The 24607-nt window shown below is 41.2% G+C and overlaps 1 protein-coding gene across 2 annotated transcripts in view; it reads right to left on the bottom strand.

Annotated features, from left to right (window-relative positions):
* Positions 1-24607, bottom strand: part of gpc6a (glypican 6a) — a 743431-nt gene that overhangs the window by 5268 nt on the left and 713556 nt on the right. For both annotated transcript variants that reach the window (XM_034192493.1, XM_034192502.1), the window contains 2 exons: positions 23505-23635; positions 13208-13383 (listed from right to left, as the gene is read on the bottom strand). In XM_034192493.1, coding sequence (XP_034048384.1) covers positions 13208-13383; positions 23505-23635 — 307 coding nt within the window. The remainder of the gene's footprint in view (positions 1-13207; positions 13384-23504; positions 23636-24607) is intronic.

The raw sequence follows: 24607 nt of genomic DNA, 5'->3' as shown, positions 1-24607 counted from the left end.
GTGCGATGCCGGTGTGATGGTTCGTGCATGGTTTGTACCAGCTCTGTGATGTGGTTATACATTGCGCAGCTGCTGTAAAGAAAAAATAAATAAAAATTTTTAAAAATACATGTTGCAACAGTTTTGTGCACATGGGAACAAAGTGCGAGCAGCAGTGCGATGTGTAACCACATCACGCAGCTGCTGTGAAAAAAAAAAAAATACATGTCACCCACGGGATTCAAACCTATGCTTACCAAAAACTCTGGTTGGCAGTCAGAAACTTTACCACTGAGCTACCATCGCTGACCTGTGAAGGTGCAGGAAACTGCCTGATATCAGGAAGGACGTGGATGTATTTAAAAAACATAAAATCACACACCATATAAAAACATCGCATTATATTGAATCCCTCTTATCAAGCGGTGCAATACAAATATGAACCATCTGTTCCTCTGTAGATGACCCATGGTCACAGATGTACAGTCATGAAATGACATGAATGAGAAGCAGTTTGCTCATCTCATCATGTCCACATCTGCTGGTGCGTGCCCAGCCGGCTCTGCGCGTGTCCTGCCGGTGCGTCGCAGGACTGACATCGCGTCATGTGGAACAGAGCTCACGTGGGTTACGTGACAGTCAGATCGCCAGCTGCGAGTTATGATCTGACGGTCCGTTTCAACTTGGGGGCAGCCTGCTATCGCCACAGTGATATATGTTTTTATTTATGTCATGGGTTGAAGCAATAAATTTTCATCTGACTGAAATTTTTTCCTGGCAAAAATCACTGCCAGCAATTCCCTAAAATGTGGAGTAGTGGGGGCACACACTCTTTTTTCCTCAATAAATACAATAAACACATTATACACCATACAAATCTATTCTAAATAGCCTCTAAGGAGAGAGAGACAAAGCATAAAAAGAATGCAAAACCTGAACATAAAGGTACATAAAAGAGTGGTGGGGTGCAGTCTTGATTCTGGGGGGTCTGGGGATGCTCCCTCAGAACATTTTTTAAAGACCAAGTCAAATTTTGTGTATTCTGGTGAATTTTAATGGGTATGAAGCTCTCTGAAACAAAGAAAACTCACTTCAAACTGTTAAGTAAAAACACAGTATTGATTGTGGGGGGTCTGGGGGATCTCCCCCAGAATTTTTTTTTTTAAAAGAGCAAGTCAAATTTTGTATATTCTGGTGAATTTTAATGGGTATGAAGCCCTCTGAAACAAAGAAAACTCACTTCAAACTGTTAAGTAAAAACACAGTATTGATTATGGGGGGTCTGGGGGATCTCCCCCAGAATTTTTTTTAAAAAAGCAAGTCAAATTTTGTATATTCTGGTGATTTTTAATGGGCATGAAGCACTCTGAAACAAAGAAAGCTCACTTCAAACTATGGGGGTCTGGGGGATCTCCCACAGAATTTTTTTTAAAAGAGCAAGTCAAATTTTGTATATTCTGGTGAATTTTAATGGGTATGAAGTCCTCTGAAACAAAGAAAACTCACTTCAAATTGTCAAGTAAAAATTCTTTGTCTTCTGTAGTATTTTGGTCTGTTCTAATCCAAAGGATGCACCAAATGGGTGTTGTGTCACTGGCTGTACAGTCAATAAAATACAAAATTAGGGCCTAAAGCAACTGACAATGTTGTTCTGCTGTGCACAAAGTAACACTGTCACCAGTTTTGAAAAAGCATGCGCAATGAGAAACTCAAAACTCAAAAACATACCTTGAGTAATGTTTTGTTTTATTCTGAGAGATTTCCATCAGGTTTAACCCAATTATGAGCATTTTTAGATGCCTACAGAAATTATCTCAACCACTGACAACATATTACAGCAAGAGTCCACAAAAGTATTTTAAAGGCCTGACTAAAGTGTAATATGTGATCTTTAATAAGTTATTTTCATGAAAAAAGACACATATGTGCAGTTTACTGCATTTTATTTTTTTCTTGTGTAAAAACACAGTTTGGATGTGGTTTGACTGAAACAAATTGTCATTAAACTTAAACAGTTGTATATAATTCTCGTTTTACATTACTTAGTCCACATTTCATTTTATTTTATCTTGTGTTTATATTAGTTGTACATATACTCTGAATAATTTACCGTTAAATTTCACTATCTTTTATTTGGCTAAAAATTACTCGCACCACGGAAAGCACCTTTTTGGAGTTGCAATCGAATCTCCTTGTCATGCAAATTACAATGACAATAAAGATGATTCTGATTCTTCTGATTATTATTATTATTAATATATAAATAAAAATAAATAAATAAATTACAATTCGGAATACATTTGACTCTTTTACGACAACAAACACTAAGCCATCATTTATTTATTATACAGAAAACATGCACACAAACTGTGCTGAGATGCGAACAGCTTAATGCTAACTTTAACATTGAAAACACCATAGACATGCTAACGCGTTAGCATCGGTCCCGTTTTTAAGTTATAAAATACATCTATCAACTGTTTTAGAAGACCATAACAGGTCAGTTTAATATAAAAAAGGTAAATATTACTCACAGACATGCTCTTTAGGGTTTTAGCGGTGGAAAATTAAGATAAAGCGACAAACCATAGAAGCAGAGTCGGATCATTGCTTCATTGGTTCAAAGCAAAGCCACGCCCCGCTGTACTTGGGGAGTGTCTGCCAATGTTTCCACGAAGACAGGGAGGAGAAGGACTGTGGCTCATGGTAAGCAGTAAACAGAGTGGAGAGGAAGGAAAATTCACACAGTCCCTTCCTCCGCAGTCCACGCTGACATTGCTGCTGCTTTGATTAGTTCAGAATGGGATGTTGCTTTGACAGTGAGACTATCATATTTTGGTCCCAAAACACGCATGACACCACGTGCGCACGCATATGTGTAGTTAAATTTTCCAAATGACAGAAATCCGTCGTGGTGACGGAGAACTTTAACCCATGATTTATGTCCACATGATCACAGCAAACAGACACATGCGCGTCACAGTGGCCAGTTTTTAGTCCATGTCCATCCAAAGAAATTTCATGTTGTCCAGCTGGGATGTCCAGAATGACAGATCTCCACATCTGCTTCTGTCAACTGCCACACCTCCTGTCAGTTCAGCGCACACACCAAAGCCACACTGGTGGGGCACTTGGACAAATTTCACTGCCAGCATGACAGTGATTGTCTGCTGTTGTTTTAATAGTACAAATGGCCACACATTTTCTAAGTGCCATGAGAGCGGTTTTAAATGTTCCTGTGTGTCACCTGGAATTTGGCCGACACCTGCCGCAAGAGGGTTTGATGGGTTTGCACAGCGCACAGTCTGTCTTTCAGCCGCTGGTGTGCACAAAAAGATGTCGCAACAGTTGTATGAGGCAGCTGTGATTTTACATGTTTTGCACACGATTCCTGCTTCATGCACACTTTATGCGCAAATCGACCATATTCGCACTATGTGTGAAGGGGCCCTTAGGAAGGGCGGAAACTTACAAAGCTGGTGGTTTACTGCAGGTTCACTTCATATCAAGTTTGAATTTTAGCTGACAGTGTTGCAAGAACAAAAGCAAGGTCAGTGCAGATAAACTGCACCTTTTTTGTTTCAGATTACACCACTAAATGTAAAAACGGTAGGCACTAAGAGAAGGGCTGTAATTACCATGACCTAATTAACTTGATCAATTTAGAAATATGAAGTAATTATTCTCTTCCCAACATATAAATAGGGCAGTATAATAAAGTGTAATGGTGCATGATGACCTCATGCTTTATTCTGGCACAAAACAGTGTAGGGAACAAACTACAGACTGCCACTGTGTATGACGCTTGATTGTTCATTGTACAATGCAGCAGAATGTTTTTAATATAATTCACAGTGTTTTTACCCGAGGCTCTGCTTCGCAGTGTGTTCACAAAGCACTGTACTGTTTTAATTTTAAAGCTCGGGTAAATTCAGTTGCACATATTAATAGTGCACCAAATAATAACTGCAAGATTAAATGTGTGACAATACACATCCAGGCATATTACAGGCATATTACCAGCATGCAGTAGTGCATGCTGGGATATTGTTCTCGGCCCTGTGTGTTTATCTGTGCGTGAACAAAATTAAGTGCTTAAACCCAATTTGGGCCAAATGTGGCAAAATCATTAATGGTCAGCCAAAAACAAAGTGATTTGATTTTGACAAAAAATTGTGAAATGTGAACAAGGCTGGGCCAAAATCTGGGCCTCATGCTTAACAAAAGATTACATTTACAAAGGCTGTTCTGAGGAATTAGTTAAAGATACACGTATGGTTACTATTGAACACAAATATGAATATTGGTCACATGACCCATGACCGTGGGTGTCCTTAAAAGATTAAACCAAAAATCATAATTGTCTCCCCCTCTAGCTGCCACCTTATCGTGGTGGGGGAGTTTACGTACCCGGATGATCCTAGGAGCTATGTTGTCGGGGGCTTTGTGCCCCTTGTAGGGTCTCCCAAGGCAAACAGGTCCTAGGTGACGGGTCAGACTAAGGGCAGTTCAGAACCTCCATGACCAGTATAAAATCAAGGACCGAGACGTCACCCGGTATGGCTCTGGTACCCAACTCCTGGAGAAGGGCTGGACGCTTCATTTTTCTGGCGTTGCCCACGGGGAGAGGCGGAGAGCTGGGGTCGCATTGCTTATTGCTCCCCAGCTCAGTCGCCATGTGTTGGAGTTCACTCCAGTGAACGAGAGGGTCGCGTCCCTACGCCTTCGGGTCGGGGACAGGTCTCTCACCGTTGTCTCGGCCTACGGGCCGAGCGGCAGTGCAGAATACCCGACTGTCTTGGAGTCCCTGGGAGGGGTACTAGATAGCGCTCCGACTGGGGACTCCATTGTTCTCCTGGGGGATTTCAACGCCCACGTGGGCAGTGACATGAGACCTGGAGGGGGGTGATCGGGAAGCACGGCCTCGCCGATCTGAACCCGAGTGGTGTTCAGTTGTTGGACTTCTGTGCTAGTCACAGTTTGTCCATCACGAACACCATGTTTGAGCACAAGGGTGTCCATAAGTGCACGTGGCACCAGGACACCCTGAGCCGGAGGTCGATGATCGACTTTGTAGTCGTATCATCTGACCTTCAGCCACGTGTCTCGGACACTCGAGTGAAGAGAGGGGCAGAGCTGTCGACCGATCACCACCTGGTGGTGAGATGGATCCACTGGAAGGGGAGGAAGCCGGTCAGACCTCGCAGGCCCAAACGTATCGTGAGGGTCTGCTGGGAACAACTGGCGGAACCTTCTGTCAGCGAGGTCTTCAACTCCCACCTCCGGGAGAGCTTCTCCCAGATCCCGGGGGAGGCTGGAGACATGGAGTCCAAGTGGACCATGTCCTCCACCTCCATTGTCGATGCGGCCGCTCGTAGCTGTGGTCACAAGGTCTCTGGTGCCTGTCGCGGCGGCAATCCCTGAACCCGGTGGTGGACGCCGGAAGTAAGGGATGTCGTCAAGCTGAAGAAGGAGTCCTACTTATCTTTGTTTTTAGGTGGGACCCCAGAGGCAGCTGACAGGTACCGGCAGGCCAAGCGTGCCGCAGCCCGTGCGGTCGCAGAGGCAAAAACTCGGGTCTGGGAGGAGTTCGGGGAGGCCATGGAGGAGGACTATCGGTCGGCCTCGAAGAGATTCTGGCAAACCGTCCGATGCCTCAGGAGGCAGAAGCAGCTCTCCGCCAGCACTGTTTATGGTGCGGGTGGGGAGCTGTTGATGTTGTCAGGCGGTGGAAGAAATACTTCGAGGATCTCCTCAATCCCATTGTCACGTCTTCCGAAGAGGAAGCAGAGACTGGGGACTCAGAGGTGGACTTATCCATTACCCAGGCCGAAGTCACCGAGGTGGTAAGAAAGCTCCTTGGTGGCAAGGCTCCTGGGGTGGATGAAATCCGTCCTGAGTACCTTAAGTCTCTGGATGTTGTGGGACTGTCTTGGCTGACACACCTCTGCAACATTGCGTGGCGATCGGGGACAGTGCCTCTGGATTGGCAGACCGGGGTGGTGGTCCCTCTGTTTAAGAAGGGGGACAGGAGGGGGTGTTCCAACTATAGGGGGATCACACTCCTCAGCCTTCCCGGTAAGGTCTATTCCAGAGTACTGGAGAGGAGAATTTGACCAATGGTCGAACCTCGGATTCAGGAGGACCAGTGTGGTTTTCGTCCTGGTCACGGCACACTGGACCAGCTCTACACGCCCCATCGGGTGCTCAAGGGTTCATGGGAGTTCGCCCAACCAGTCCACATGTGTTTTGTGGATCTGGAGAAGGCGTTCGACCATGTCCCTCGGGGCACCCTGTGGGGGGTGCTCTGGGAGTACGGGGTCCGGGATCCTTTGCTAAGGGCTATCCGGTCCCTGTGCGACCACAGCAGGAGCTTGGTTCGCATTGCCGGTAGTAAGTCAAACCTGTTTCCAGTGCACGTTGGCCTCCGGCAGGGCTGCCCTTTGTCACCAGTTCTGTTCGTTATTTTTATGGACAGAATTTCTAGGCGCAGCCAGGGTGTAGAGGGGGTCTGGTTTGGGAACCACAGAATCTCGTCTCTGCTGTTTGCGGACGATGTGGTTCTGTTGGCTTTGTCAAATCAGGACCTTCAGCGTGCACTGGGGTGGTTTGTAGCCGAGTGTGAAGTGTCCGGGGATGAAAATCAGCACCTCCAAATCCAAGGCCATGGTTCTCAACCGGAAAAAGGTGCTTTGCCCTCTTCAGGTTGCTGGAGTGTCCTTGCCTCAAGTGGAGGAGTTTAAGTATCTCGGGGTCTTGTTCACGAGTGAGGGACGGATGGAGCGTGAGATCGATAGACGGATCGGTGCAGCATCTGCAGTGATGCGGTCGCTGTATTGGACCATCGTGGTGAAGAGAGAGCTGAGTAGGGGGGCAGAGCTCTCGATTTACCGATCGATCTACGTTCCGATCCTCACCTATGGTCATGAGATTTGGCTCATGACCGAAAGAGCGAGATCGCGAGTACAAGCGGCCCATTGGGAGGAGGCCCGGGGAAGACCCAGGACACGCTGGAGGGACTACATCTCTCGGCTGGCTTGGGAACGCCTTGGGGGTCCCCCGGAGGAGCTGGGGGAGGTGTGTGTGGATCGGGAGGTCTGGGCGGCTTTGCTTGAGCTGCTGCCCTCGCAACCCGACTCCAGATAAAGCGAAAGAAAATGGATGGATTGATGGATCATAATTGTTTAACGCAAACTCTTTAGAGCTTGCGTTAAACAACTTATTAGGTTTGACTATCGGTCAAATTCTCCTCTCCAGTACTGTGGAATAGATCTTACCGGGGACGCTGAGGAGTGTGATCCCCCTGTAGTTGGAACACACCCTCCGGTCCCCCTTCTTAAACAGAGGGACCACCACCCCGGTCTGCCTATCCAGATTTTAATGTTTATGAGCTTATTTAATTTTAATTGACCAATTATTTAGTTGTGGGTGCAGTCTGTGATCCACATATTCAGCTTCATTTGCTTTGTAACCTATTACACATTTTTATTCTTTGCTCTTCTTTTATGACTTATTTGCACTCATGGTGTAAAGCACTTTGTAATGTTTGTTTAGAAATGTACTATACATAGCACATGCACACGCACACACACACACATGCTTGTGTGGCGAATGTAGAGCATATTTGTTAAGATGTGTTTGTATTTAATAAATCTATCAAAATTCTTCATAATTTTCCATTTGGGTGTGTCAATACCAAATTGTTGTGTCATTTTAATTGCATTTCTCCAAATTAACACCAAATAAATAAATAATATTTTAAACAAATCTATACGAGGTCTGTCTATAAAGTACCATACCTTTTTATTTTTATTTTTTAAACTATATGGATTTGATTCATATGTTTTCACGTCAGACAAGCTTGAACCCTTGTGGTAGTACAGCTTTAAGGACCCCTTTAAGGACCCCTTTAAGGACCCCTTTAAGGACATCAGCGCGCCGCGCTCCGAGCTGCGACGACACGGCACAAGCCACCGGACCATTTCTGCGCTGAGTGCTCTGTGGATACGAGACCATCGTGTGCTCTTTCTCTGGTTATCACAAGAGCTGGACATCAGCCATTTTCCGACAGATTTCACTTTTAACAAGAGATTTTGTCATGGAAAGCCGCGCGGAGGCTTCGCGCGTCACGACCGATTCGCTTTGGAAGCAAGACAAAGGAACACCTCCGTTTCGGCGTGTCAGAGGACAAGTTTGGACATGTCTATCTCGGCTTTCAATGCTTACCAGTCCAGTAAGTATCAGTGAAATTGTGGAGAGCTGGACATGTCCAAACCTGTCCTCTGACACGCCGAAACGGAGGTGTTCCTTTGTCTCGCTTCCAAAGCGAATCGGTCGTGACGCGCAAAGCCTCGGTGTTGCTTTCCATGACAAAATCTCTTGTTAAAAGTGAAATCTGCTGGAAAATGGCTGATGTCCAGCTCTTGTGATAACCAGAGAAAGAGCACACGATGGTCTCGTATCCACAGAGCCATCAGCTCAGAAATGGTCCGGTGGCTTGTGCCGTGTCGTCGCAGCTCGGAGCGCGGCGCGCTGAGCATCCTTAAAGGGGTCCTTAAAGCTGTACTAACAGACCTTATTCTCTGTGAAGCCCGTAAAATTTTCACCGAAAGCCAGATACATTTTTCGAATAGTTTCCAGGTGCCAGTCTCTAACAGCTTCTGAAAAAATTCTGATGGAAAAAAAACCCAAATCATTCCGCCATTTCCAGACAATGAAAATCCGACGACGGGGCGGGACCACTCCTTCCACAAGGCGTGCTCACAGGCGAATGACGTCACCGACAGGCATGGAAAAACTCACGCATGCGCACAAGGGTTCAAGCTTGTCTGACGTGAAAACATATGAATCAAATCCATATACGTTAAAAAAAATAAAAAGGTATGATACTTTATGGACAGACCTCGTATATATAGAATTTAAAATTCTTCTTCTTACTTATAAGGTTTTGAATAATCAGGTCCCATCTTATCTTAGGGACCTCATAGTACCATATTACCCCATTAGAGCGCTTCGCTCTCAGACTGCGGGCTTACTTGTAGTTCCTAGGGTTTGTAAGAGTAGAATGGGAGGCAGAGCCTTCAGCTTTCAGGCTCCTCTCCTGTGGAACCAGCTCCCAATTCAGATCAGGGAGACAGATACCCTCTCTACTTTTAAGATTAGGCTTAAAACTTTCCTTTTCGCTAAGGCTTATAGTTAGGGCTGGATCGGGTGACCCTGGACCATCCCTTGGTTATGTTGCTTTAGACGTAGACTGTGTTTCATAATTATTGTATGGCCTTGCCTTGCAATGTGGAGCGCCTTGGGGCAACTGTTTGTTGTGATTTGGCGCTATACAAGAAAAAAAGTTGATTGATTGATTGATTGATTCCGAAATCCAAATTTGTCTAAATTATGTGGCATACACTCAAAAGTTTAGACCATGCTATTTTTGAAAAGAAAAACAGTGCCTTAAGAAATTAATCAATTACTGAGTCACAAATCTAATTTTCAAATAAAACATCAACAAAAAGAATACATGCCCTTGTTGGTGTAACACCCAGTACCTCAACAGTTGCCAAGAATAACAACTTGTCGTTGTTGTTACAACAAAACAGTTGAAACAACAACAACTCATGCAGAAAACACAGGTAAATGAAGCATGTATGTTTAAAGGATGAAAGTGGTCACATATTTTATATAATTAAATTTATATGTATTTACAAATATTTACATTTACTTCATGTGTCAAATGTTTTAGACACAGCAAAAATGCCTATGCCATTTGCACAGTACTGCATATAGATATACGAGGGCTGTCAATAAAGTATAGGTCCTTTTTATTTTTTTCAAAAACTATATGGATTTCATTCATATGTTTTTACGTCAGACATGCTTGAACCCTCGTGCGCATGCGTGAGTTTTTCCACGCCTGTCGGTGACGTCATTCGCCTGTGAGCACTCTGTGTGGGAGGAGTCGTCCAGCCCCTCGTCGGAATTCCTTTGTCTGAAAAGTTGCTGAGAGACTGGCGCTTTGTTTGATCAAAATTTTTTCTAAAACTGTGAGACACATCGAAGTGGACACGGTTCGAAAAATTAAGCTGGTTTTCAGTGAAAATTTTAACAGCTGATGAGAGATTTTGAGGTGATACTGTCGCTTTAAGGACTTCCCACGGTGCGAGACGTCACGCAGCGCTCTCAGGCGCCATCGTCAGCCTGTTTCAAGCTGAAAACCTCCACATTTCAGGCTCTATTGATCCAGGACGTCGTGAGAGAACAGAGAAGTTTCAGAAGAAGTCGGTTTCAGCATTTTATCCGGATATTCCACTGTTAAAGGAGATTTTTTTAATGAAAGACGTGCGGACGGGTCCGCGCGTCGGGACGCAGCCAACGCGGTGCAGCGGCACAGGAAAAACACCTCCATGTTGATATTTGTAAAATCCAGGCGGCTTTTGATGGCTTTCAGTGGAGTGAGTATATGAGAAATTGTTTAACAGCTGGACATGTTCCAACTTGTCCTTAAGGCTTCCAACAGAGGTGTTTTTCCTGTGGCGGAGCGTCGCGGCCAAGGGCGTAGGTTTGGTCTCAGCTTTGGTAGGGACAATACCACCCCCCCGCCCCCCTGCCCACCACCACCACCCCCTAACCCACTCATACCATTAGACGCACAAGTACAGCATAATACATAACATATGACGACATAATGCTGAATAATTTAACACTTTATTTACATTATTAAGTGTGTAGGCAAACAAACAAATATCTTAAATAACAAAATTGCACCCAAAATCACGAATCTATTCTATAGGCCTACACCTGAGAGAACAAGACAACAAAAAAAATACTTGTGGAGCTAACAAAAAAAAGTTTTTGCAACCAAGATGTATAATCTATTCTCTTCATCAATAATGCAGTTGTAGGTATCTGGCAACCTAATTTGCCAACAAAAAAAGGGCTTTACAATGATATATATGGTGTATTACGGTAAACGTAAGCCTGTGATGTGATAACGCAGAGGAAAAACACGGACGTTTCACACTAGTGCGCCATGTAAGCCCTCATGCTGAAAAATTTCAACACTGACAGCAAGCCAAGAACCCGTGGTTTCCAATAGTATGCTATATGTTGCATATATTACGGTAAAGTGCGTTCGGTGACTTTTGAAACGAGGGAAAAGTATGAAAAAGAGCGCAAAAGTGACAGAAAAGTACAGAGACAGACAGCAAACATAAATGTAGTAATTTTTGAGGAAAAGGCAGGGTGTTAGTGTCATTTGTGAAGGTGTGTGTGCGTGTTTGTGTGGGTGTGCAGTTTATTGTAAGTGTGGCGCACAGCATTGTTCGCAAGCCCCCGCCCTTCTTGTTTTTCTGCACCGGAGCAGTGTTGCCAGATATGAAATATGAAACTATCGTACCAAAACCTCAAAATTATCGTATTTTGGGAGAAATTATCGTACACAAACAAAACGCATACAACGTAGCTATTTTAGCGTTTTTTTTTTATTTACAAAGAATTTTATGTCACATTTTTAAACAGTAATTATAGTAATGGGGAAACTATGGCACAACAACAACGCAAATGCACAAGCAAATGCACTACCAGACTAGAAAGATTTTTTTTTTTTCTGTGAAGGGACACAAACGTGTTAATTACCAGACTAGAAAGAGTCGAATTCAACCTCGAGGTCACTGTCGTCATCTGATGCCATGGCCACTTGTGCAGATTTTGTTGAACACAGAAAAAAATGTTGATACCTCCATAAGGAACTTTTACTTTTTTTTTATTCTTCTTGTATATCTCTTTGCTCTTGTGTTTTGTTCGTTTGTTATTGCATTTGTTGAAATAAAGTTTCGAAAAAAAAAAAAAGATGTTGGTTGGGGAATCTTCCTGTCACGGCAGAGATTGGATGGGAACTCATAACTTTGTATGGAGAGGGGGCGGGCTTTCAAATGACTGTCCCGGTCGCCCAAAGCCAGCATTTGATGCCGCCTGAGTGCAACACCTGCAAAATGATTCTTGGGTGTCAGAGAGAGATGCGTGTTTGGGCAACCAACTGAAATTATCGTACATATTGGATTTTTTCCCATTATTGATCGTACATCGTACAGAGGGCAAAACTATCGTACAAATACGATAATTATCGTACATCTGGCAACACTGCACCGGAGCCACCCATCCTCTGCGCTCTGGGACCTCCCACTTTACAAATTAAGCACTGCCTGCCACGAGATGCGCTTTGTTTACGTCCATGTGAGAAGAACGTGAGCTAATGAAATTGCAACATGGGTAACCCTGTCACTCTGGCACGTCGAAAACACAAAACGTGACGACTAAAATTATAGTATCGAGTTCGCAAAAAAATAGTGAATGATTTTGTTATATAAAAAAAATTCTAAATATTGGTAGGGACTATTTTGCCATCCCAAAATATTGGTTGTGACTTGTCCCTATGGTCCATATGCAAACCTACGCCCCTGGTCGCGGCGGCTGCGAGCCGACGCTGCAATCCGTCCGCACGGCTGGATGACTCCTCCCACAAGGAGTGCTCACAGGCGAATGACGTCAACGACAGGCGTGGAAAAACTCACGCATGCGCACAAGGGTTCAAGCATTTCTGACGTAAAAACATATGAATGAAATCCATATAGTTTCTAAAAAAAATAAAAAGGACCTATACTTTATTGACAGCCCTCGTATACATATTTGTATATGTTGAATATTCTTGTCTTTTTAAAATTTTTATTATTCATATCCCCCACCTCCCCCCAAAATTAAAAGGACCTATACTTTATTGACAGACCTCGTATTTTTGTGCTCATTTTCTTGAAACTATACAGTGCAGCAAAGATTTATAAACAGGCCTCAGGGTCTCTGAGGTTAAAATAAAGTTAATTCAAGATGCAGAAGCTGAAATCTGAACTGTAACTCTGAATAGGTCATGCATCCAAGCAGTGTTTGTCGCTGAGAGAATTTCACATCGTGTCACCTCAAAGGCATCCACAGAAATCAGAAAAGTGGCTTGTGTTATGACGTGTTTGTGTTTGTATGCAGGCAGCTATTTATTCTCCTTATAAAATCCGTCTTGCTGTGCGGCAAAATGCATGCACTGTATGACAAGTTGCTGCCTGAGTTTGTGTCATACAATCACAATAAAAAAACCTAATGTCTTACATGTACACAACAAGATATTCATGTCAGATGTTTCCACTTGTGAAGAACCCAACAGTACTCTGGATTAAAGTGAACTTACTGGAGTCCTGGAAGTAGATGTCATTTCCATTGTAGGCATTCTTCAGCTTGTTGGTCATGACACGGAGAGCCATAATCTGCTGTCGGATCAGGGTGTCGGGCCTGGTGATGTCCACATCCACCTCAGGGTTGTTGACCTGATTGGTTAGACCTTCCTTCACCACTTCAGGGAAATATCTAGTCAGGACAATACACCAAAATCCTCTAAATATCTCATGCCTCATGTTCTTTTAAAATGTTAGATTTTATTACAAAATATAGGGATTTCCATCATCTGCAGAGCACCTCATTTGAATACACCTATACTAAGTGATGTGTACTTCTGCTGGCAATACTGTAATTATGCGTGTTTTTACCGGAAGATAATATATACACACACACACACACACACTGAAATAGAAACTCTTAAATAAATTCACTTCATTTCAGCTATAGCATTTAACCCTGCAGCACTGTGTTCTGTTTGTGTAGTAGCACACATTCAAAACAACTTTTCTTTCCATAGTTAGGAATATTTAAGTTTATAGAAGCTCATGAAATAATGAAGAAGGTCATTTTGTGACCTCACTTATTCATAATTATATTTTTTTGAATCCTATTCTAACTCTTGTTAGGTCACACATCCAGGAGTTAGACCTTGAGTTTCAATGGCATCACTGTTTATTTAAAAGTACTTAATCACAAGACAAGTGAAAATGTTATTTGTGATTTTCTTAAATGTCATGTTATTTGTTAATACATTTTTACAATATATCAAGGAGAAGGAGAGACAGAAGGACCACGAAGGGTACAGTAATACTGCTTAGGCATGGACACACTTTCCCATTCAATTGATTGGGAAAGTGTGTTGGTTCTACATACAGTAGTGTTCAGAATAATAGTAGTGCTATGTGACTAAAAAGATTAATCCAGGTTTTGAGTATATTTCTTATTGTTACATGGGAAACAATGTACCAGTAGATTCAGTAGATTCTCACAAATCCAACAAGACCAAGCATTCATGATATGCACACTCTTAAGGCTATGAAACTGGGCTATTAGTAAAAAAAAGTAGAAAAGGGGGTGTTCACAATAATAATAGCATCTGCTGTTGACCTACAAACTCAAAACTATTATGTTCAAACTGCTTTTTTAGCAATCCTGTGAATCACTAAACTAGTATTTAGTTGTATAACCACAGTTTTTCATGATTTCTTCACATCTGCAAGGCATTAATTTTGTTGGTTTGGAACCAAGATTTTGCTTGTTTACTAGTGTGCTTGGGGTCATTGTCTTGTTGAAACACCCATTTCAAGGGCATGTCCTCTTCAACATAAGGCAACATGACCTCTTCAAGTATTTTGACATATCCAAACTGATCCATGATACCTGGTATGCGATATATAGGCCCAACACCATAGTAGGAGAAACATGCCCATATCATGATGCTTGCACCACCATGCTTCATTGTCTTCACTGTGAACTGTGGCTTGAATTCAGAGTTTGGGGGTCATCTCACAAACTGTATGTGGCCCTTGGACCCAAAAAGAACAATTTTACTCTCATCAGTCCACAAAATATTCCTCCATTTCTCTTTAGGACAGTTGATGTGTTCTTTGGCAAATTGTAACCTCTTCTGCACACGTCTTTTATTTAACAGAGGGACTTTGCGGGGGATTCTTGCAAATAAATTAGCTTCACACAAGTGTCTTCTAACTGTCACAGCACTTACAGGTAACTCCAGACTGTCTTTGATCATCCTGGAGCTGATCAATGGGTGAACCTTTGCCATTCTGGTTATTCTATCCATTTTGATGGTTGTTTTCCATTTTCTTCCAAGCGTCTCTGGTATTTTTTGTCCATTTTAAAGCATTGGAGATCATTGGAGATGAACAGCCTATAATTTTTTGCACCTGCATATAGGTTTTCCCCTCTCCAATCAACTTTTTAATCAAACTACGCTGTTCTTAAACAATGTCTTAAACGTCCCATTTTCCTCAGGCTTTCAAAGAGAAAAGCATGTTCAACAGGTGCTGGCTTCTGTTGTGTGTTGGGGGGTTTGGCTGGACATTTGAGTGCTGTTTTCTTTTCTTTGCTCTCCAGGTGGTATGCAAACTGTTTTTTTTCTGTGGAGAAGGTGCTGGCGGAAGAGTCCACCCTCATCAGAACTATTGGCTGCACCTGTGGAGGATGTTCACGTGCAGGCCTAACAACTTGCAGCACCTGTGGATGATGCTCACGTGCAGACTTAAAGACTTTCAGCTGAAGCAGATAATGAGATGGCGTTCTGCATTTAAGCCATGAGTGATTTGAGCAGAATTGCCGGGAACTCGACCTTGTGACATTCGGTTGTGAGACGCTGAGGACCGCGCCAGGGTTTGACACATCGTGCCTGTGAAGGAGGACGGGTGAGGGACACATGCTGTCAGCACACATCAGAGGTGATTATCGTCTGAATAATCGTTAATAGTAATTTGGCGTTTTGTTACGCAGTATATTTGAACATTGATGAGAATTGTGCAGTTTGCTTCTCACTGCCGTGGCGTACGGATTGATGATCCTCCACCTGTTGTGAGAAGCTGCTCATTTACATAAGGCTTAAATTCAGACCTGAATTTGTTGCTGATAGTGTGTGCCTCTGAAGGATATTTGTTGTAGCTCTGTTGACTTACCTCACCTTTTCCGTCCTTCACAGAGTCAGTTTGTCGTATTCACCTGGGGGGTGTTCTGCGGTGAATCTGAGTCCAGAAGTGCCGGGCTTTGATCCATTTGGGCGCTGGAGAGCGCGCCGTCCTTCACCTTGCCAAGACAGCTGACTATTTATGTTGTACACGAATTATTGCACATGAGGGGGAATAAATTTGTTTCTTGGAACCGCTTTCTGGTTATTTAGCGCTGGGCCATTGTTAGCTGCTGGTTCGGTTCTCTGACCCGCGTCAGCACATAACAGCTTCATCCTTAAATAGGGGACACCTGATTCACACCTGTTTGTTCCACAAAATTGACAAACTCACTGACCAAATGCCACACTACTATTATTGTGAACACCCCCCTTTTCTTTTTTTTTTTTTTACTAATAGCCCAATTTCATAGCCTTAAGAGTGTACATATCATGAATGCTTGGTCTTGTTGGATTTGTGAGAATCTACTGAATCTACTGGTACCTTGTATCCCATGTAACAATAAGAAATATACTGAAAACCTGGATTAATCTTGTTAGTCACATAGCACTACTATTATTCTGAACACTACTGTATTTGGAGCACATGAGTAAATATGAAAGTTTGGATGTCAAATACTTTTAACAACATTGTTGGATCCATATTTATTTGTTGAATGTTTAACAGGAGTTAGTCTTCCAAAAAAATCAGAAACAAATACTGCACAAATAGTGCATAAGCAGGCGCAATGCTGCACCATGCGTCTAACACTGGCAATTAGTATCATGGCATTCAATTTACTGAGTGTTGGCTTGATAAATTAAGAGATATTCCCTGAAGCCTGTCTTTTTGTGTTCTGATACAGCATTTGAGAATAAAAACAGTTCTGTTGGTGACATAACTGCACTGCCACAAATGAACAATTGGCAGGTCTTTAAAATTTCAAATGGAAGGCTTAGAATTCATGTAGAAATTTTGCATTTTATTATTATTATTAATAATAATAATTATGTTTGTCTGATTTATTATGGTGTGGATATAAAACGAGCCAACTCATGTTGAAAAGAAAGAAAAAGCCCTGTACAGGCCTATAGTGATTGCTAGTGCATATCTCTGTATGCCACAGTGTGAAGCAGACAAGTGTGCATGACTCTCCCTAGATAGGATGCCAATCCAGTGTGGGTTACTTCCCCCAGGCAAGGCCAATATAGATGGAGGGACTGGAAAAATAAAGATGAAGTGAAAAAAAGGAAGTGTGGAAAAATGCATGGCTGCCGTAGGAGAGTAAAGAAAAATAAACAATATTCAGTTGAGTAAAGCAAATTCATTGAGGAAGTAAATTCAATGGAGTGCAATTATATGAGCGAAGTGTCACGCAGCGGCGCGAAGCTCACTCATGGTACAGGGCATCCTAAACAGGAAGTGCCAATTTTCATATCCACAGTAAAACAGGAAATGTTCAAATGTCAAACAGTTCCTGGATTGACAGACGAGATCCCATGGAATCTCGTGGGAACTCAGTGGCAAGCTCACACTCAAACAGGAAGTGCCAATTTATCAGTCACAGTGAAACAGGAAATGTTCAAATGTCAAACACTTCCAGTGTGACAGACGAGATCCCATGGAATCTCGTGGGAACTCAGTGGCAAGCTCAAACTCAAACAGGAAGTGCCGAATTCTCAGTCACAGTGAAACAGGAAATGTTCGAATGTCAAAGACTTCCTGGATTGACAGACAAGATCCATGGTGATACAAGCATCAAATTCAGCTGGAGCAAAATTAATGGAGCAACTTTAACTTTTGACCCTTGTACAAACTGAACCTGACCTTTGTCACCATTCTTGCTGCTTTTACCCCATAAGTCCATAACATTCAGTCACAGATTGTCCAAACTATACCTTCTTTTGCAATCTTTATGATCAGGCAAATAATGTGGTATAGTTTTCTATATGATTGGAGCATCTTTTAATTTAGACCAGGGGTGGGCAACTTGTTCCAGAAAGGGCAAAGAGGGTGCAGGTTTTCTTTGCAGCCACTGACTCCACCAGGTGATTTCACTGATTAATATCACTTTGAGCAGATGGAATCAGTTAATCAGTGAAATCACCTGGTGGAGCCAGTGGCTGCAAAGAGAACCTACACCCTCTTTGCCCTTTCTGGAACAAGTTGCCCACCAAGATGCTCCAATCATATTGATTGGAGTGATTTTGACCTCTCTGTAATTCTTCAGTTGACCCCTACCTGGCTGCCTATTGAAAATTCAAGTGGCCAATCAGTTTTTTTTTTTTTAAAGAGTTAATGTCTATGGATTATTTGTGCCACATTTGATGTTTGTATCACCATTTGCACGATTCCACTCTAAATATTCTCTTATCTACTGCACTTTATATGAGATGTAAGTTTCTCAATTGCCCTCAAAAGCATTGGACCACTTTGTATTTCACACATTTTAATTTGTTTATTCCATTTCAAATACATTTTTTTTTCTAAAATTATCTTTCTTAACTCAAAATGAAAGCAGATCTCTACAACTTGATATAAATTAATTAAAAATATAAAATCCAGCTTCCTGATGAAGTGGTGTAGAGGAGGTTTTTCTTAAAAAGACCTGAAAGTTCAGCTACAATTTGATGGAAAGTACATTTGAAATAAAAGCCTAGATTTGATGTTTTGGTGAAAGAAACTTTTGTATTTCTTCATAATTGAATGTAAATAAAATCCAAGACATATTCAGTGACTTGGAAATGTTCATGATTCCATCCCCGGACTTGTGTGAAGAAAACTGGCAATAAAACTGATTATTATTTACAGGTTTGATCAAGTTTTAGAGATTTGCTTTCAGTTTGAGTTTGAGGAAGTTAATTTTAGAAATTTTTATTGTTTATTTTTTTGTATTTCTTGTATTTAAAATGACATAAACAAATTAAATCAAATCAATTTTATTTATATAGCGCCAAATCACAACAAACAGCTGCCCCAAGGCGCTTTATATTGTAAGGCAAGGCCATACAATAATTACGGAAAAACGCCAACGGTCAAAACGACCCCCTGTGAGCAAGCACTTGGCGACAGTGGGAAGGAAAAACTCCCTTTTAACAGGAAGAAAGCTGAAGGCTCTGCCTCCCATTCTACTCTTACAAACCCTAGGAACTACAAGTAAGCCTGCAGTCTGAGAGCGAAGCACTCTATTGGGGTGATATGGTACTATGAGTTCCCTAAGATAAGATGGGACCTGATTATTCAAAACCTTATAAGTAAGACGAAGAATTTTAAATTTTAAATTTTAAATTCTATTCTAGAATTAACAGGAAGCCAATGAAGAGAGGCCAATATGCTCTCTCCTTCTAGTCCCTGTCAGTACTCTAGCTGCAGCATTTTGAATTAACTGAAGGCTTTTCAGGGAACTTTTAGGACAACCTGATAATAATGAATTACAATAGTCCAGCCTAGAGGAAATAAATGCATGAATTAGTTTTTCAGCATCACTCTGAGACAAGACCTTTCTAATTTTAGAGATATTGCGCAAATGCAAAAAAGCAGTCCTACATATTTGTTTAATATGCGCATTGAATGACATATCCTGATCAAAAATGACTCCAAGATTTCTCACAGTATTACTAGAGGTCAGGGTAATGCCATCCAGAGTAAGGATCTGGTTAGACACCATGTTTCTAAGATTTGTGGGGCCAAGTACAATAACTTCAGTTTTATCTGAGTTTAAAAGCAGGAAATTAGAGGTCATCCATGTCTTTATGTCTGTAAGACAATCCTGTAGTTTAGCTAATTGGTGTGTGTCCTCTGGCTTCATGGATAGATAAAGCTGGGTATCATCTGCGTAACAATGAAAATTTAAGCAATGCTGTCTAATAATACTGCCTAAGGGAAACATGTATAAAGTGAATAAAATTGGTCCTAGCACAGAACCTTGTGGAACTCCATAATTAACCTTAGTCTGTGAAGAAGATTCCCCATTTACATGAACAAATTGTAATCTATTAGATAAATATGATTCAAACCAGTGCAGCGCAGTGCCTTTAATACCTATGGCATGCTCTAATCTCTGTAATAAAATTTTATGGTCAACAGTATCAAAAGCAGCACTGAGGTCTAACACAACAAGCACAGAGATGAGTCCACTGTCTGAGGCCATAAGATCATTTGTAACCTTCACTAATGCTGTTTCTGTACTATGATGGATTCTAAAACCTGACTGAAACTCTTCAAATAGACCATTCCTCTGCAGATGATCAGTTAGCTGTTTTACAACTACCCTTTCAAGAATTTTTGAGAGAAAAGGAAGGTTGGAGATTGGCCTATAATTAGCTAAGATAGCTGGGTCAAGTGATGGCTTTTTAAGTAATGGTTTAATTACTGCCACCTTAAAAGCCTGTGGTACATAGCCAACTAATAAAGATAGATTGATCATATTTAAGATCGAAGCATTAATTAATGGTAGGGCTTCCTTGAGCAGCCTGGTAGGAATGGGGTGTAATAGACATGTTGATGGTTTGGAGGAAGTAACTAATGAAAATAACTCAGACAGAACAATCGGAGAGAAAGAGTCTAACCAAATACCGGCATCACTGAAAGCAGCCAAAGATAACGATATGTCTTTGGGATGGTTATGAGTAATTTTTTCTTTAATAGTTAGAATTTTATTAGCAAAGAAAGTCATGAAGTCATTACTAGTTAAAGTTAAAGGAATACTCGGCTCAATAGAGCTCTGACTCTTTGTCAGCAAGGCTACAGTGCTGAAAAGAAACCTGGAGTTGTTCTTATTTTCTTCAATGAGTGATGAGTAGTAAGATGTCCTAGCTTTACGGAGGGCTTTTTTTTATAGAGCAACAGACTCTTTTTCCAGGCTAAGTGAAGATCTTCTAAATTAGTGAGACGCCATTTCCTCTCCAACTTACGGGTTATCTGCTTTAAGGTGCGAGATTGTGAGTTATACCACTGAGTCAGGCACTTCTGATTTAAGGCTCTCTTTTTCAGAGGAGCTACAGCATCCAAAGTTGTCTTTAATGAGGATGTAAAACTACTGACGAGATACTCTATCTCACTCACAGAGTTTAGGTAGCTACTCTGCACTGTGTTGGTATATGGCATTAGAGAACATAAAGAAGGAATCATATCCTTAAACCTAGTTACAGCGCTTTCTGAAAGACTTTTCAGAAAGCGCTCTAAAAGACTAAGAAATTAAAATGTGTGAAATTCCAAGTGTTCCAATACTTTTGGAGGGCACAGTACCCTACCTTATGATGAGTGCAAAATGAGTGTAGTATTATTACTGTTTTGTTTAAGAATGTTTAATTTTCACTGTTGCTGCACTTTGTCAAATCATAGTCATATCGTATATCATATTGATATAAAAATTCAGTAAGCTATATCTTCTATTATACATTCCAAATCTAAAGTGGAACTCTACTAGTGTTTACTAAGGTACACATAAATAACTAAAAAAAAAAAAAAAAAGAGAGAGAGAGAGAGTAGAGCCACTTAGGGATGGTAGGTTGAAAAGCTTTTTTATCCCATGGAAACTCTCCCTACCCACCTAAGCGGCTCAAGAATATGGACAGCATGTATATAAGTGACATTTACATGACAATATTGAAATACGATAATTTGGCCATATTGTACAGCCCTACTGTCAACTAGCTGAAAACTTTGACTATTAATTTACATCTACATTAAAAAAATGCTTAAAGTGGCAGGAGGTTAACAGGGCTGTAATTGGGGGATTTAGCCTTGCTCATGCTCCCAAGAGCCATTTTACTGAAAAAAGTCTGAAGGACCTAAAGGACATGGTTAGATGGCGAGGAGCTTTTCCAAGTGTGTGAGAGGCAAATAAAGAAAAATGCTTAAAAAGGCGGGAGTCTGGGGGGGGGGGGGGGGGGGGGGCAGAGCTCCCCTAGAAGCTGAAAGGTTTTTGCCATACTAATGCTCCCCTGGAGCATTTACTCAAAATAACATCTGAAGAACCTAAATGACATGGTGAGATGCTCACGAGCTTCACTCGTTGTCCGTGACATATGCATATTACACCCTCCTTATGGTTTTACAGCTAGCAGGGGATAGTTATCTAATGTGAAATATTTTCCACAATTCACTTAAATAATAATAATGATGATAATAATAATGAATTGTGCATTTGTCAGTTTGTTGCCTATTGTCTCTTATGTTAAGTGAATTGCTGGATGCAAGTGTAACAATATACACAGAATGCAACTCACTACTGCACTAGCATTACATTTAATTAATCTAATATTGTCCATAATATAGTTACCATCATCATTCCTCTAAGTTTATTTAATCTATTTTTAAAATAAAAATCTATTTTTAAAACATCACTCTGCAATGTTACTACATACTACAGCAGGCTGTTCCATGTATCTGCCACTCTTATTGTAAATGAGAAGTCACTCTTCTCCAGATGTGACCTAGTTTTGAATAATTTCTTGCTGTGACCCCATGTCTTGTCTAATGGTAGAAGAATCAGTAGACCTTCTCCTCTCCAGTCTCCAAAATATGTGATTTTAAAGTTCGTTTCAACACACTTTCTTCATTCATTTTTGTTTCTGTTTTTTCATTGTTTTTATTGATTATTTTATTTTTTATAATCATGATTAATTTGCAATTAATATTTTATATTCATTTTATAAAAAAATATTATAATATTTTTGTTGAAATTATATATTATTTTTTTATTGGAAAAGCCCTTGATATTAAAATGAGATATCAGAGCTGATATCTTATTACGGTTATGTTGTCAAGCTGCCATGTGTCATGATAACAAACATCCTTTGTAAACTTGATAACAGGTTGCAAGCAGCAAATTTAAACTTTAAAATAACATACAAATCTCAAAACAAAGCATAAGATCTAATGTGACCAGAATCAAAAGCCATGTCACTGCTCATTAATTAAAGTACAATGGTACAAGTCAAAGGTAAGCTGTGCTTAATGGCCTATTAGCAGACCATTTAATTACTGAAATAATTTCAGTCTTGCATGTTTAAATTTACAGAGGTTACAAAGTGAGAAACAAATATCTGTCAAACTGTTGTGTTTGTTATCAACACAGTTGTACACATAACCTGTGTCACTGAAACCCTAATTTAATGATTTGTCTCCGATCCCATTAGCTTTTACAATCATTATATCAGTTTTTACAGCATGATGTGTGAATTTTGTGTTGAGGTAGTGTGCAGTTTTACCCTGACTGCTGCTTATTATTTGTGGGCAAATGATTTATCCACCACATTTAAACCAATGTTCAGAAAGATACTGGCACAAACAAAGCAAATGACATGCCTTTTATTGCACCATCTGGTGATTTTGTTACTTGGAGAGGCTGATGGAGTGATATATATTCTGCCTGCCAGGTTCTGTGGTTCGCCATCAGAGGAAACAAATCACTGGCCGGTCCAGAGCGAGGTGATCCTCTGCGCACTGCCGTGATAAGAGCGTCCACATGTCCCTTGGGTATTAGAATCTCAGAGCTTATATGGAGGGTCTCCATATAAGCACGAACTGTTGCACTTACAGAGAGTGTGCTAATCTGGGCACAGTGTGGTTATTTAATCCCTGGCAGGCAAAATGTGATAAGAGAAGAACGAGGTGACTTTGCTGTGGTTTTTAAAGAGCAGCAGGAGTCCTCACCTGCCCTTCATATGGCTGTTCCAGCACTGCTCCTCATCAGAATCACTAAGTTTGCCCTTGGCACAGATGTCATCTGGCAGTTTGGACCAGAACCTCTTGGACTCCTTCAGCTTCTCTTTGATGTCAATCACCTGCCAAGGGCAAAAACACCAGACAGAAAACTATGAGGTTGATAGTTTTGCATCTTTGATGGTTTGGAGGGTGAGATGTGAACTGAAGTGAAATTTGTTGAACTTCTTATCCACATAACTTGTCAAGTTGTTAGACTTGATTGATTCCAGAACTTTGGGATCCAATCTTGACAACCTATTGTGTGTGCTCTAGAGCCTGTGACCAAACACCAACCTTCAGTGCCCACAAAAGAAGCCAATGAAGTGCCAAATGTTGCAGTTATATGGACCCCCATATTAAAATCTTCAGCATTACACTAGAAACTGTAATGCACTGCACTCATAGAGCGCAAACCTCCACCAACACTAGTTTCCAATTTCACAATATTTTACCTTGGAAAACTTTTTCAAGGTCAGAGTCCTGTTACAGTGGGGAAAATAAGTATTTTATCCCCTGTCAGTTTTGCAGGTTTTCCCACCTACAAAAAATGGAGGGGTCTGTAATTTGTATCGTAGCTACACTTCAACTGTGAGAGACCGAATCTAAAAAAAAATCCAGAAAATCACATTGTATGATTTTTAAATAATTAATTTGCATTTTATTGCATGAAATAAGTATTTGAACACCTACCAACCAGCAAGAATTCTGGCTCTCACAGACCTGTTAATTTTTCTTTAAGAAGCCCTCTTATTCTGCACTCTTTACCTGTATTAATTGCACCTGTTTGAACTTGTTACCTGTATAAAAGACACCTGTTCACACACTCAATCAATCACACTCCAACTTGTCAATCACACCATAGCCAAGACCAAAGAGCTGTCTAAGGACACCAGGGACAAAACTGTAGACCTGCACAAGGGTGGGATGGACAACAGGACAACAGGCAAGCAGCTTGGTAGAAGACAACAACTGTTATGATTATTTATTAGAAAGTGGAAGAAACACAAGATGACTGTCAGTCTCCCTCGGTCTGGGATTCCATGCAAGATCTC

The sequence above is a fragment of the Thalassophryne amazonica genome, chromosome 2, assembly GCF_902500255.1.
Source record: "Thalassophryne amazonica chromosome 2, fThaAma1.1, whole genome shotgun sequence".
NCBI classification, from domain to species: Eukaryota; Metazoa; Chordata; class Actinopteri; order Batrachoidiformes; family Batrachoididae; genus Thalassophryne; species Thalassophryne amazonica.
This window is presented reverse-complemented; position numbering and strand designations above follow the sequence as displayed.